Source organism: Vanessa tameamea, chromosome 21 (genome assembly GCF_037043105.1).
Source record: "Vanessa tameamea isolate UH-Manoa-2023 chromosome 21, ilVanTame1 primary haplotype, whole genome shotgun sequence".
In the NCBI taxonomy this organism is placed as follows: Eukaryota; Metazoa; Arthropoda; class Insecta; order Lepidoptera; family Nymphalidae; genus Vanessa; species Vanessa tameamea.
Genome location: NC_087329.1, coordinates 3,324,037 through 3,338,977, shown reverse-complemented (window position 1 = coordinate 3,338,977; position 14,941 = coordinate 3,324,037). Strand labels below are relative to the sequence as shown.

Here is a 14,941-nt window from a genome sequence, read left to right as displayed (position 1 = left end):
GACTAAGGGAGGGAATTGTGGAAGCCCGTCTGGGTGAGTAGGTACTACCAATACTACCTCTAAAAATGAATAGTTTGTAATACTGTGTTCCGGGTTAAAGTTTGAGTGAGCCAGTGTAATTAAAATATCTGGCAATATATGTACATGGCTAATAATTTCAACGACAAAAGTATCATTTACAATTTGTTTAAGTATGTTGTTATTATGTTTTTGTTTTGTTTACCGATACTCTTATAAGTACTATTTTATATACTATCTCTGCACAATTAATAATTAAACTAATTTCTCGTACACAACTCAGATACTCAACTCAGTAACAATATACAGAGAAAACATTTTCAAGTGCTCGTAAGAGCTTACTTGAATGAGATATATATTTTAACTTTGCTTCAAAAATAGTCGCTTTCCTCTAGATTTTTTGCAATACTTGGTTACTTTATAGCTCACACGGATTTAAAGGGGAGGATCGATCAAGATCTATATTAATAATTTCGTACAGGTCTATAATAGACCCGATCGAAACCTATCCACAATTATAGATCGTTATTTTTCTTATAGTATTTTTATAATTACATTCTGGTCGTGGTTTTGATTTTTAAAATAGAACCATCATACATCAACTCAGTGTCATAACAGCTGACTACGGTAGCTTTTCATTATATTGATCTATCAATCACAAAAGCGCCTCAAATACACGTTTCGTGGCAGGAAACCGTACACCAGCGAAAGCTTTCTCAAAGCGGGCTGGCGTCATGTAGGCGGCCGCCCGAGAAGACTGCTAAATTCTTTTTTCATAGTGTTCACACACTGCCGACCCCAATTATAGTTACACTTCGGTGTAATAGTTTTAATATATAATATTAGTACTACATTGTAGGTATATTACTCAAGATAAGATTTTATAGATGTACGAAGCGTGGAGTTAGCACTTGTTGACTTTCAGGTGTATACATCACATCATCAAATATTATACACAAATTTGTTTTTGAATGACGTAACCTTATATTTCAAATGTTGGAAAAATGTAACTACTGAGTTTCTTGCCAATTCTTCTCGTTTAAATTTTCAATCCGAACCAGTGTAGTTTAACATATTTTAATACAATTCTGTGTGAAATTATTTAAAACTGTTTTTAAAGTATATTTTGATTTGATTTAAATGTATTTCTTATAATATTAATTTTCCAGAAAAGATCTATAAACCATATTATACGTAGTTCAATCAGTATTCGTTTTTTAATCAACCACATAATACCTATAAGCTTTCCGGTAACGCATCTGCAAGTCTCCCGGTGTTCCGGATGTCCATGGTCGGGGGTAGTCACTTTCCATCAGGTGAGCCTCCTGCTCGTTTGCCACCAACCACGTAAAAAAATAAAATGCGCAAGCGATGTTGGGGCGTACGCTGAAAAGACGGAGAGAGTACCGCTGGGTTTTTTAGTGGGTATTCCGATGTACTAGGGCGCAGTCCTGGGCACCGGCGAGTCCCACATATCACCCACTTCACGTGGGGAAACGCGTAATGCGTTTTTCTAAAAAAAAGGCCTATAAGCTACTTGTACCTATGTATCATAAAGTATAAACATACAATCACCGAAATGACAATGACAAAACGTGTAGCTATGACTTAGTGAAAGTTCCATACAAATCGAACATATAATTCTCGCGCGTACGCGTTAAAAATAAATCAACAAATCTTACCTCTCTATATAACATTAGTGAGATCGCAGATAACACTGTGACCGTGAAACAAACTGAAACAGGCCGTTCTATATATAGATAATCTGTTCGTCCGGTTATTCACTCCATGTTTACGATTAATTTGATTCAAATACGTTCCCGCTGCATTCATCTTCACTGATCTTTGTACGTGATCTTTAATGTTATTATTTTAACCGACTACGGAGAAAACAGAGACTGGAATTACATTCACGCTGTTTGTTTTGTATGTCTGTGCTCACATCGAATGTGAACGGTTGAATTTATTTTGATATTTAAGTTTCGTATACAGAGTTGTGTAATTTATTAGATTTTGGAAATAATTTCATACATTTACAAATCAATTTTCATTTTGTGTTATTAATAGATACGTATACTTAATATTTGTTAGAATCGCCAACGCCAACCCATCGTGCAATTGTTGTATCTGGAGCGTTAATTTCGAGAAGTTCTCTTTGCTTCATTTTCAATGTCTACGACACCAATATATTTGGCTGAAGTGACGTGGAATAATACATAGTGTTTTATTGCACGCGACCGGAAGCGCATGTTTACATGGAGTCACTACGCTAATCATTAAAACCGAATACGTGCCAATGGATAGTTTTTTTATGAGTAAACACGCTCCGAAATTATTTATTGATAATATGCAGAATTAAGATATAAAATTATCATATACTTGTCATGTTTCACGTATAAAGTGTATTTTTATTTATGGTGGAAACAAATGAATTGTATTTATTAATTGCTATTGTAAGAAGTTTAACATTGTCAAACTTAGAGTTTAATGAATGCCTTTATGATATTGAGATGAGATGGAACAGAGGATAGAACACTTTGATCTTAACAAAGATCACGTGATCAAAATCGGGCAAGCAGCACGTATATGATTTGTCCTTTGGTTGGTCTATTACTACCATACATGAATTTTAGCATACCTGTACAAGTTAATGTTTTTAATTGTTATCAGTGACCTTGACCGAAACCCGCTAGTCGCAGCATACCTGCTACGTGACTTCATCAATTTGAAACGCACGTTATTAAGAAAAAGAACGTCGTGTGTTAAAATTATTATTCTATTTAATTAATTAATTAAATACATACGTAATAACTTTACTGTGTCAAAATTGACAAATTAAAAATATAATGTTGGGTGTTTTATATTATAAATAAAATAGCTTGCTTTTAACGTCAGTTAAGATGACACAGCCTTAAGTGATATAACGGCGTGCTTCGCAGTTTGTATTAGCGGCCATTAGCACGTCGAGAGTATTCTAGAAATTTCTATTTGATCTTAGGGTCGCTGCAATCGTTTAAAATAAAAGTATGCCCAATTTAGTTTATAACCTCGAATACGTATGTATGTCCTTTTTTTTAATTGTCATACATACATACGTAGCCGAGAAAATATCGAAACGCTATTTGTTCGTTAAAATCAGTCATGAACTAAGCCATCACGAGTAAGAGGAAAATAAAAGAGTTTTTTTGATTTTCATATACATATTTAATAATTAAAATAATGGCTACATATTAACAAAATATAATATTCAAAACGGCTTGCTTAAAACGTAAAGTTCAGATTCACAAATAATCGATTTTCAAAATGGAAAACACGAAAAACAAACAGCTACATAACTATTATAACTTTTACTTTCATAGGTAAAGCTTTCCGGTAACGTTACGTCACAGCCCACAGATAACACAGACTGTACACATTGATTCTCGGAATCATGAAATCGAATTTACAACTCATCTGATTGGCGGTTTTAAGTGGATTGCTTTTGTTTTATATATTTTATGGGTCAGGCTTTTAAACTGGGTTATTAGTCGAATGGAGCCTTCAACGATATAATAGTTTTATTTTAACTGTGACAAATTGAAACTACATTGATTGACATGCATTTGAAAGATATACGAATGAGTTGAGATTTGCTTTTTTTATTATGAGGGTGTTCTTAATATATATTATTATTACAATTGGCTTAAAACGCTTTAAACGATTAAAAAAAAATGTTATATAAAGGGAAGATCAGACTTCTTTTTGATACATTTAAAATCCAAATATTAACAAGACATATCAATAAATTGTACTTTTTAAACATATGCCGATGTAGCCGATCCCTTTTTAATAAACGGTATTTACATTTTATATTAAAAGCGATTTTATAAAAAAATATTTAATACTTAAATTACAACACAATATGTCCTAAAAGATGAATAAAGTTGTCTCAATAATGTAGGTAGTTTTTGCTCTCGACATTTTAATTTTCCTCCATCATGTAAACCCACTAATTGCCAAAGGTTCGTTAACTCTGACTCACGGTAGCCAACATTTGAGTCATCGACTGCTATTTGTACAGGGTTGACAACATTTAATTTCTGATCCACAATATATATATTTGTCATTACATTTAAGTATGAAGTTAGAGTTTTTCATTGACCTTAAATAAACGAATGAATGTTTTTGTAAAGGTTTAAGATATTTTAGATTATAATATAATTATGTAAAAAGTTTCTTTTAACAGTTTCACCCTCTTTTAATTAGACTAATGACGTTATAATGTATTTCTTGTTCTTGTATAACAAAAAGTTAAAACCAATAATTTGTCTAAAACCATCTAACCATTCGACTAAATAAGCAGTTCAGTTGAAGTTTAGAAAGTGATGAGATAAGAACGTTGACGTTGTGATAAATACGTTTAACAATATACCTTTGATAGGTATATTGTTAAACGTATTTGTAAACAATAACAATATAGTGCCTAATCACTTGAATGATTTAGTTTAATATCATCGATGATATTAGGCAACCCTACGTCTGACGGATCAATTAGTTACAATGGAAACTTTGTATACAATAGCTGTTAGCAACAATACCAATACTGAGGCAGTAAAAATAAATCCTTCATATAGTCATTACATGAATCACATTAAGTTTGAAAACAAAACAACTACTTTTTACCAAAGCTGACCATCATCAAACTCCTGCCCTTATCCCAATTTACTTGTGGTCGGCGCAGCATGTCTTCTTCTTCCATACTTACCTATCTGACGTCACATCTCATCACATCTCACAAGTAACATTCTTTCCAGCCATATCATCTTTCACACAATCCTCCAATCATCAATCTTTTCATTGGTCGTCCCCTTCCTCTATTGTTATATATTTTACCAAAGTTGACCATGATCAGTAAATTGCCAAAGATGTTTAGTGGATTCTTTTCTCTCTTTCTGTCATCATTTCTACATTCGGAAAAAGATGACATAGTATTTCTTAACTAATTACCCCCCAAAGGAAATTTATGATGGGACAAGACGTTTGTGTTTTTTTTTATAATGAGACTATTAAACGTGGTACATGTAATACTCATAAATACTCGAGTACTACATTACATTAGTAAAAGCTTTTTCGTCAGAAACGTTTCAAATAATAACGTTGCACTCAATTTGGATCTTGAAATTTGACCCTTATTACGCACAAAAGAAGTTTCACTTCATCAAGAACTTTATTTGAAGCAAAACAGATCACAAACAGTGAGTTAGGAAAGCTTAAAAATAATTAAGTTTCTTGTAATTAATATTTTTTAATACGTTTCAATGAGATCGTGCCAGTGAAAGTACGCCTCTAGTTATACTTCAAGGTTACGGTATACTGAACTGCGCCAAACATGATGTTATGTTTGTTTTGTGCCGACTTTAGCGAAATTGATGATCACACTTAGATCATAGATGCTTTTAAATTGTCAATACAAACCCAGAACTTGGGTTCTACAAAAAAATAATATAGGCCAATATAAACTATACTATCTATACTTCTTTACTATATAGAATTATAAATGCGAAAGCAACTGTGTCTGTCTGTTCGTTACTCTTCCATTGCCAAACCACTGATCCTAATTTGATGAAATTTGGGTATAAAGCAAACTCGAACTAGGAAGGACATACTTTTTATACATACAGCGAAGCCGCGGGACACATAAGTATATTTCTTTTATATTTTACGGAATTCTATTAAAAAATTATTATTATTATTTCCCTAACATAACAAGGAAAATTAGGAGTACCTATGCCGTTTACCGTTATTATTAAGGGGCTTATTGTCACCAGGAAAATAATACTGTTATAGTTTTAAACGGTGACTCAGTACTCAGTAGATTACTCAGGTGGCACGTTTATTGTAATTAGGATTAGTCATAGTCTATATTTATAAAATATATGTATGTCCTTAGGAATTATCATTATGAACTATTTTATTTTTTTTTTCCTTTATAATCGTCTAAATTGTAATGAATTTCATTTAAAATTTTTAATAACTTGAAAGAAGTAAATTTTTCTTTATTTTTCTGATCAGTCGCGGTGACCTCCATATTTTAAATGCTAATTACTATATCAGTAAAGTGTTCATTCGATTTTTAACAAAGATAAAATCAACACCTATTTAATTTGATTTCTTTTATTATATATATTATATTATTTATTGTGTAACAGAATAATATTTATCTTAGAATGTTTTTTTATGTTGTCAAATCAAAGAAATTAGTAAACAGTCGTTATAAATATGTCAACGTGTTTTATAAAAAAATCTGCTACATTACCCAAACTATGTGGAGCCTAATTATCTTTAAACATATAACTTTTACAATGATTGAGACATGGACCCATTATGTTAATGTATCAGTCAATTAGTGTTACAATCTTGACCTTGAACAGATTACTTCGTAGTAACCGCTAGGTAAATAAGGAATTGATGCCCTATCGATTCCGAATGATTTTGTAACTAAAAATAACAATTAGTGAAACGATTATATGAATAATATTCATTTATGGATTCTCTGGTACAGTGGCAGCGATACTGTATTTAATACTGATGACTATTCATTTCGATTCCGAGATGTTTAATTTATCGGTACACAAATATTTCTAGCGAGTAAATAAAACGTTTTTATAGTAACTTATTCATTATTAAGGCTGTGTTTAAAGGCTTCACGATGAAATCCCATTATAGTACTATGACATAGTAAGAGTTTAACTTTATAAATTATATCTGCACATACACAACTAGAATTGTTGCAAGTATTTAGATATACCTAGATTAGCGAATACGAGGCTGTTTTTAAGTACGTTTTTAGTTATGTTAAGATATTCGTATACGTGGAGTTAGTAATGTTTCGTTTCCTTTTCAGGCCCGGGCAGAGTGAGCACGGGCACGGGGCGCTGGCGTACGGCGGCAAGCAGGCGGGCGTGGCGCCGGCGAGGCCCGCCGCGCCCTACGCGCCGCCCTACTCGCCCGCACAGCTGCGTCTGCACCAGCCAGGGTATGGATCCGCTGCGTTGTCATATAGGTGTGTATATCATTTGCATACTGTTTTAATATCAAAAGAACACAAAGAAGGTTTTTATTTTCAACGATTTCAACTACACAATAAATAACTCCAACTCTTTTCTTCTCTCCACTTCAGTGAACCGTCACACTTATAGACGTTAGGCACGAACCCAAGCCATGTGACAGCCGGTGACATGTTTAAGTTTATTAAGTGCTCACTGAATTGTTGTGTAGGAAATTATTGTCTTAATTATAATTATACTTAAAAAAAAAAGATTTAAATTAGTGATATGAATAATTATATAATACCGAATACATTAAGTAAGGATTGGAGAAAAAATATTGGTATTAGTTTACCAATTAATTTCCCAAATATTGCATAAATAAAGACTATTGGTAATGCACGTGCAGTTCTTATTAACACATATATGATGCACATGGATAAACCTCATCTGATAATTTTAAAAAATATATACACAATTCAAACTTTTACATTTCTGTCAAGAATAACCTATTTGAATAGAATGCAAAAAACGCATTTACGGTTTTCCCTCGGATGAAGCTGGGCTATGTGGGACTCCCTGGCTCCGAGTGCACCGTAGTACCTACTAAAAACTAGCGGTACCCACTCTCGTCTCTTTGGGGGCGCCACGGCTTATCCTAGTTAAATTCCAATTCTGATTCCCCGCGCAAAATGAACCATTGTTCCTGCCACCCTCTATCACCAGAGGCAATACGACAGCAAGTTTAACTTTTACAATTCTACCGTGGTGCAGTGATAAGAACTTGTGCATCTTAACCGATGATTGCGGGTTCAAACCCAGGCAAGCACTACTGAATTTTAATTTGCTTAATTTGTGTTTATAATTCATCTCGTACTTGGCGGTGAAGGAAAACATCGTAAGGCTGTATGTAATTTCAATGAAGTTCTGCCACATGTGAATCCACCAATCCGTATTGGAGAAGCGTGGTAGAATAAGCTCCAAGCTTTCTCCTCAACAGGGAGACGAAGCATTAGCCCAGCAGTGAGACATTTACAGGTTACTTTTACTATCACTATAAAATTTATTTCCTCTTTACATCCTAATGACTATTTAAGTGCTTCCGTGGATTGCTACAAATCTGCTCAGCACTCTCCGTAATTTTGTATTGTGCTATGTCATGACTAAAAAATTTTGCACATAGTATTCAAACGCAGTATGATAACCACTCTTGTGACTCGGGTTAGAATAGCATAAATGTGATATTACAGCGATGTTTCAGCCTACTTACAGCAATATGTGGGAATTTAAGATAAAGGTTTTCTACTGTTTTGCGGGTGAGAGATTTACCCACGCAATCCATTGTGCCATTGTTGATCCGGAAACGAAATACCATTAAACGAGGTTGATTGATCACGTAATAGTCTAGGCTTCGTCTGTAATCTCTTCGGAATTTTCCATCTGTATATGTATGTTATTGTACTTAAAAACATTGAAAAATATTTTACTTTTTTATGTAGATACGACATCGATAAATCAAAGAACAATAACTATTAGTCACAATTTATCTTAATATTAGTACACTGTGTGATTCGCAAAATAAATAGTCATACATAACAAATATTTAATGATATTTTAAATAATTCAAAAATCCAAATCCAAATATACTTTATTCAAGTAGGCTTTTACAAGCACTTTTGAATCGTCATTTAACAAACTATTTTAAGTAAAGCTACCACCGGTTCGCAATGTAGATTCTACCGAGAAGAACCGGCAAGAAACTCAGTAGTTACTCTATTAGTATACGTATGTCTATTATTTCGAGCGAAATCTCCCAGTTAGGTTAATGGATTTAAATTACTGAGTTTCAATTGAAAATAATACATAACGTGTAAAATAAATAATCGACTTTTCATTTGTGTAATTTATTAAAAATAAATGTATGTAATGTAATTATATATTATTTTTAAATATGCTTAATTAGTTATATAAGTGTCAACAGAAGATTACACTGTCGACTATGAGTGACTTACTGAACTGGAACACAACGTGAATTCTATTATTAACAAATCGCTGTTAAACTAAGAAGTATTTTACGTTACAATAAATCTATTTCTACTATTTTTTAGTACAGTATAACGCCTAGCATGCAATTGTTTTTACTCTTGTGTTATCAGTCAGACTATATGACAGGACTGAGCAGACATAGGTTGTATGAGAAGTATTAATTAACAATGTCATGAGTGATTAATTAGATATACCAATTATCGAAAGCTGATATGGTTTAGTGGATAAAATACGTTTATTTTAAAGGATAATCGTAAAATATATTTTCCTAGCGAGCACACTTTTCTAATACATCCTCCTAAAAGTATGCCTCATGTATGTTACCAACCCACAGTCAAGTAACGTGGTGCAACAACGTGATAACTATCACCTGTTTTTAATTATGTTATACACTACACTAGCAAACCGTCCCGGCTTCGCACGAGAGCAATTTATTAATAAAGTATATTATATATACATATTTTATACATATATAATTCAGAAATAATGAAAAACTATTTAGAATTGGATCATCTCATATCTGGAGATTACCCCAACATACAAACAAACGAACTTTACCCCTTTATAATATTAGTAAAGATTAGTATACATTCAATGTTTAAATGAGATAGTTTCGATATAAGTTATGCTGTTTTAATTAATCGATATTAATTAACAAAATATCTTCTAACTTACTAGTTTTAGTGTTTACTTAGGCCCGATGTTCTTCATTACTTAACATAATCTAGTTATGATATTTAGCAAAGAACCCAGACGATACATACTGATACAATACGATTTACGACTGAAACAAAATAAAACGTGAATTAAACACATTTTGTGTTTAATATTATAAAATAAATATTAGGTCGTGTTCTGCATTGATCGTATTTGGACTTGAGACTTACATGTTAAGTTTATTCTTCTTTATTATTCTGTGTCTACAGAGGAGTAGAATATCTGATGTAATCGTTGGCTTCAATATCTTCCCTTCTATTATTCCAACGGTGCAACCGTTAACCGTCAGAAGTAACGAAAATAAATTCGAAGGCGTCCGTATCGAAGATCGCGAGCTCGAAGGGGAACTGACAAGGCAAACTTGTTTAATGTCGAGTTAATAATACTCGATAAAGCCTTCTCGAACAGTACTTAAAGAAAAACGAAAAGCAATAGTTGCGAAGGCTATCGTATACGAGCACTGTTATGCTTATCGGCTGCATCACCGGCGGACAATGTGCAAAATAAATCCTTTTTAGAATATAAAACGGATCTTCCTGTAAATGAAACGAGATTGTGACCACGTATTGTTTCTTCTCTTAATTTAAAAAAGAAACAGTTGTTGTCCTTATTTCGTAATAATGTTTGTGTAGAGTCGATAATCGGTCTTCGATGTCGCTTTAAATTAACAAAAAAAAGTAAATAAATTACTTTAAGATATATACCCTTATCTGTTATTGGTTATAAACTGTTTATTTCTTGTATGTTATGTAACTACTTAAAATTGTAAACAATCAAATTATATTTTTCTAAGCATATTTAACTGTACCAATAATTATTTCTCCGTATTATTACAGTCTCACAATGAGAGGTATATTATGTCCAGCTGTGGGGCTGGGGACAATCCCACGTCATCTCCCATATTTCCATTGAAGTGTATACATTTCTCGATACCAACTAGCATCATCATCATCCTCCTGCCCTCATCCCGATTTTACTTGGGGTCGGCGCAGCATGTCTTCTTCTTCCATACTTCTCTGTCGGACGTCATCTCACGAGTAACATTCTTTCTACCCATAACGTCTTTCACATAATCACCAACAAGCAAAATATCAAATTTAAGACTTGAATTGATTAATATTTTTTAAAGTCAATCTCGTAATTCGTATACAGCTGTAGCGGTCAAACGAATGTTAAGGAAGGATTAAAGCTTTGGCAATTAATTAATTTAAATCTCATGTTACAAATATATTGATACATAATGTTAGTATTTATAATTTTCATGTATGTTATACCTACATTACGTATGTTAGGTACATAAACTAGACTGAGTTATTTTTTTTAAAATGTACTACAATTTCTTGACGCTTATTTTTTATTGTATCCATTTTCTGATAAAAGCTTGCAATTTAACATATTATAATTTAACAAATTTCCTTGCATAAAGTAAATTTGATTAACGTTAAACAAACCAGAGCCATGTAAAATTTACGTATGATACAGAATTACACACAATGCTTTTATGGGGCGCACTAGTTGCACCCAGCAAATTTTAGGTTTTCAATTTAAGTTAAATAATTTTAGTCAAACTATAAACGACTGAGATTATAATTAAAAAAAAAAAATGAAAGCCAGTCGAAATCGCACCTAGCATTTTATCATTTCATTATCAGTGTTTGCTTATTACTCGATGACATTAATATTAGATATTTATAACCTTATACATCATCGCTACACCAACGAGCAGTTAAGTTTTTTTCAAAGCAATCCGAAAGTTTTCGAATCTATTCCTGTTCTCTTTCATAACGTGCTCCGGTTGGCGATCGGCCAAGTTTGTTTTTATTCAACGCTCCGTCCGATGACCATCTATTTGCGATTTGGCAAAACATAAACCATTGATGCACGTTTTCTTTCAAATAAGTAAATAAACTTTTTTCATCAACTAATTTCCACCTCCTCAGCGGGAGGTACGTGTGGCTCAGACAGGCCAGTCGAGTACAGAAGCGAATGCTCTCGGTACGTTACTAGATACTAGTTTGAGTTCAGACAGTGATGACTTGGTATCCAGTTTCGTTAAAATAAACGTTACGCGTTGTAGTTTTATATTTCCATAAAGATGTCATAGACATTACTTTTAAGCGATTCACATTACGTTAATTTCTGGATGTACGATTAATATTTTGTACCTCTGTAAATAACAAAAAGCAAAAATAGAAACAGATGGTGAGAGATTTCTATAGCTATCCGGTAACTTACGAATTTAACGCATCGCACCGGCCGGCACGCGCTCACAAGTCGCAACCTGTGTGGAATAACAATAAAAAACAAACAACGCTCTGCTCTGCTACAGTTATACGCGCCCCCCACCCGCAACCTTGGCCTTCCCGGCTCTCCCTCGTCCCCCGCGCCGCTGACGCTGCGGCCCGCCACGTCACCATGCGAATGCTTCAAAGATAAAATGTGAAATCTTAATTTAGCAATTTCGGAACGGTTCTTCTTAGTCTTGCCGCTGGTGCAGGCCTGAGCTTTCATTCTGTCCTATAGTACGTAACATTACTTTATCGAGCTAAGTAGATCTTCAATCTATTCAGTTCGATTGTCTGTGACATTATGGATTTAATTATGAACTTTAGGAATTCATTACAAAATTTAATATGAAAGCTTTTATTTAGTTTGTGTTGTTGTATATTGAATAATTATATAACTTTTTATTACAATAATTTTGATACAGTAATGTATTGTCTGCATTTTTTTTGTTACGCCAACTTTTAGCAAATTTTTAGTTAAAAAAATATTTCCTTTTAATAAGATATGCCTCCTAGATCTCGGATGTCGTTTAATCTTATATATTTTCATTAAAATACGTTTAATATCGTTATCTAGGTCAATAAAGAATACTGAACAATAATTCGTTTAGTGTGATAGGTGAGTCTTCGCGAATGTGAGTTTCTTTTATGGGTATTTGCGCTCATGTTTATTCATGGAAAATAAGTATTAAATACGTAAATAATTCAGCTTAGATTAACTACTCTGAGTCATTGGCTTTTGAGACCGATGATTAAAGAATGGACAATGAGTCTATTCGGTCACTTTAATCAAACGGGGCTCCTTTTAGTTCATCTACCAGTTCAGCCTTGTTTCATCGGTTTTTACGATGTATTGTATATATTCAACACATGTAGGGTTACCAGGTGTCCGATAATCTCGGGATAGTTTATATATAAAACATAGATTGTTTGGTATTTCTTAAATCTTTTATTTATGTTTAGGTCCGACATACTCATGAAATTTCTTTTTTTATATTTATATAAGGCACCGTTTGTGACTATGTCGCTATGTCAGTTACACGATAAACTTTTTACATCTTTATTTTCTTAAACGTAAACATTTGTTAGGTAATTTGTACAATAATTTTGCTTCATTAATAAAAAGGTACTGTCAGGAAATGCCAGATAATTTATACATCACAGAATAGTTAAGACAGTTTTAATATGCTGATGATCCTGTCTAAACTCATGAAATTTGAAGATAAATTGTTATAATATTTCGAACTTAGAAATGTGGATTTGTGGTTGAATAGCTAAATAATACTGTCTTCTACTTTTGCATTTCAAATCAATGATGTCAGATAGAGAGAAATGGGTTTTATTAAATTGAATATTTCTTTATTTTCCGTTTCTACTCGCACAATTTTCTAACTTGTCAACGTCAATCTTAGCCCCAGCTTTTTTCAAATATGTGGTAACCGTTATCTCAAATACACGTATTAATTAATATTCACGAACACGAACGAAAAGCCTTGTAATTAAAATAATAACAAGGACTCGTTTGGTTAGATACCTATTTAGAACTTAAATGGGAATTTCTTAAAATTCTCCAAATTAGAGCTAAGTACAATGTTATGATTTAATTTCTTTTTAGATAAATACTGTATCGTTCTTCTATATTGTTGAAAACTAATCATTTATTACAAAATGCGTTGAATGTCTTCTGTGGAATCTTAATATACCTACTCTTTGGTTATATATATGTTTTGACGTTTTTATATGTTCCTAGAAATAATGACATTTAATTCTGCTATTAATACATAGATAATACAAGGAAGCAAGGTTAATGTCAGCCGATCAATCATAACTTCATTGATAAGAATATTGTCAATCGTGAAGTTGATCCACTCCAGTGCACTCGTGCATACGATAAGGCGACACACATCCATTTTCTAGTCAAGTGGCTCACCGTCGAATATTGCGCGTTTCATTCGAAATTAGGTTATGTTTTCCTTCCAATGTCCGACATTTTGATGTTTCTTAAATGACTAGAAAAAGTAGTTCACTGGTTAAATTTACATAATATTAATATATCTGTAAAGAAGTAAGTAATATAATAAATAGGTATAGTATCTTTATAAGTAAGAAAAAGCTATGACGTTTAAAAAGTTTTACATTTTGTACATATTGGTGATAAGTACGATAGAATAGTAAATACAAAGGTTTTGAACGAAGTATGATTCTACGTCATAGTTAAACATGCTCAGCTCGAAGCGTGCAGTTGAGGAGGTCACCCTCCCACTGGCCGCAGCCTCTGGCCGAGTGCTCAGTAATGGACTTCAATGACTATTGATTAACGAATTGTATCTTCATCGTTACAGAGACAGCTATGCCCGCGGCGGAGGCGGCGGCGCGGTCGGCGAGTACCGGTCCGGCGCGCGGATGTCGCTGTTGGGCTCAGCGTACTTGCCGCCGCCGGCGCCGCCAGCCCACCATCCGCCGCCGGCTGACCCGCCGCCCTTCAAGAAGATCCGCCTCGCCGCTGAGCGGCCCTCGCCTGCACCACATCAGCAGCTCAGGGTTGACACACGGGTACGGATCAGACGGTTTATTATTAATAATTATATTAAAACAGTCGATTCCTCCAGTGTTATCGAGAAAGAATGATAATTTAAATACATAAATGTGTTTCTGTGACAACCATTATAAATCTCTTTAAAGATTGTTTCTTGTATGAAACCCAAAGCTTAATTCAAGGTTTGTTGTACCTTTAACATATCCAATACATTGTAGTGTCGATAAAGTAAAAAAAAAATCATATTTAACATAAATACAATTAGGTTATATTAAATATACGATTGGGTGAGCGTTTTAAGCGTTAAGTGCGAT

General features: G+C 33.3%; 1 protein-coding gene across 5 annotated transcripts in view; it reads left to right on the top strand.

Moving 5' to 3' along the window:
* LOC113394141 (uncharacterized) overlaps window positions 1-14,941 on the top strand; it is a 115,929-nt gene that overhangs the window by 71,840 nt on the left and 29,148 nt on the right. For all 5 annotated transcript variants that reach the window (XM_064218273.1, XM_064218271.1, XM_064218272.1 and 2 more), the window contains 2 exons: window positions 6,902-7,060; window positions 14,434-14,644. In XM_064218273.1, coding sequence (XP_064074343.1) covers window positions 6,902-7,060; window positions 14,434-14,644 — 370 coding nt within the window. The remainder of the gene's footprint in view (window positions 1-6,901; window positions 7,061-14,433; window positions 14,645-14,941) is intronic.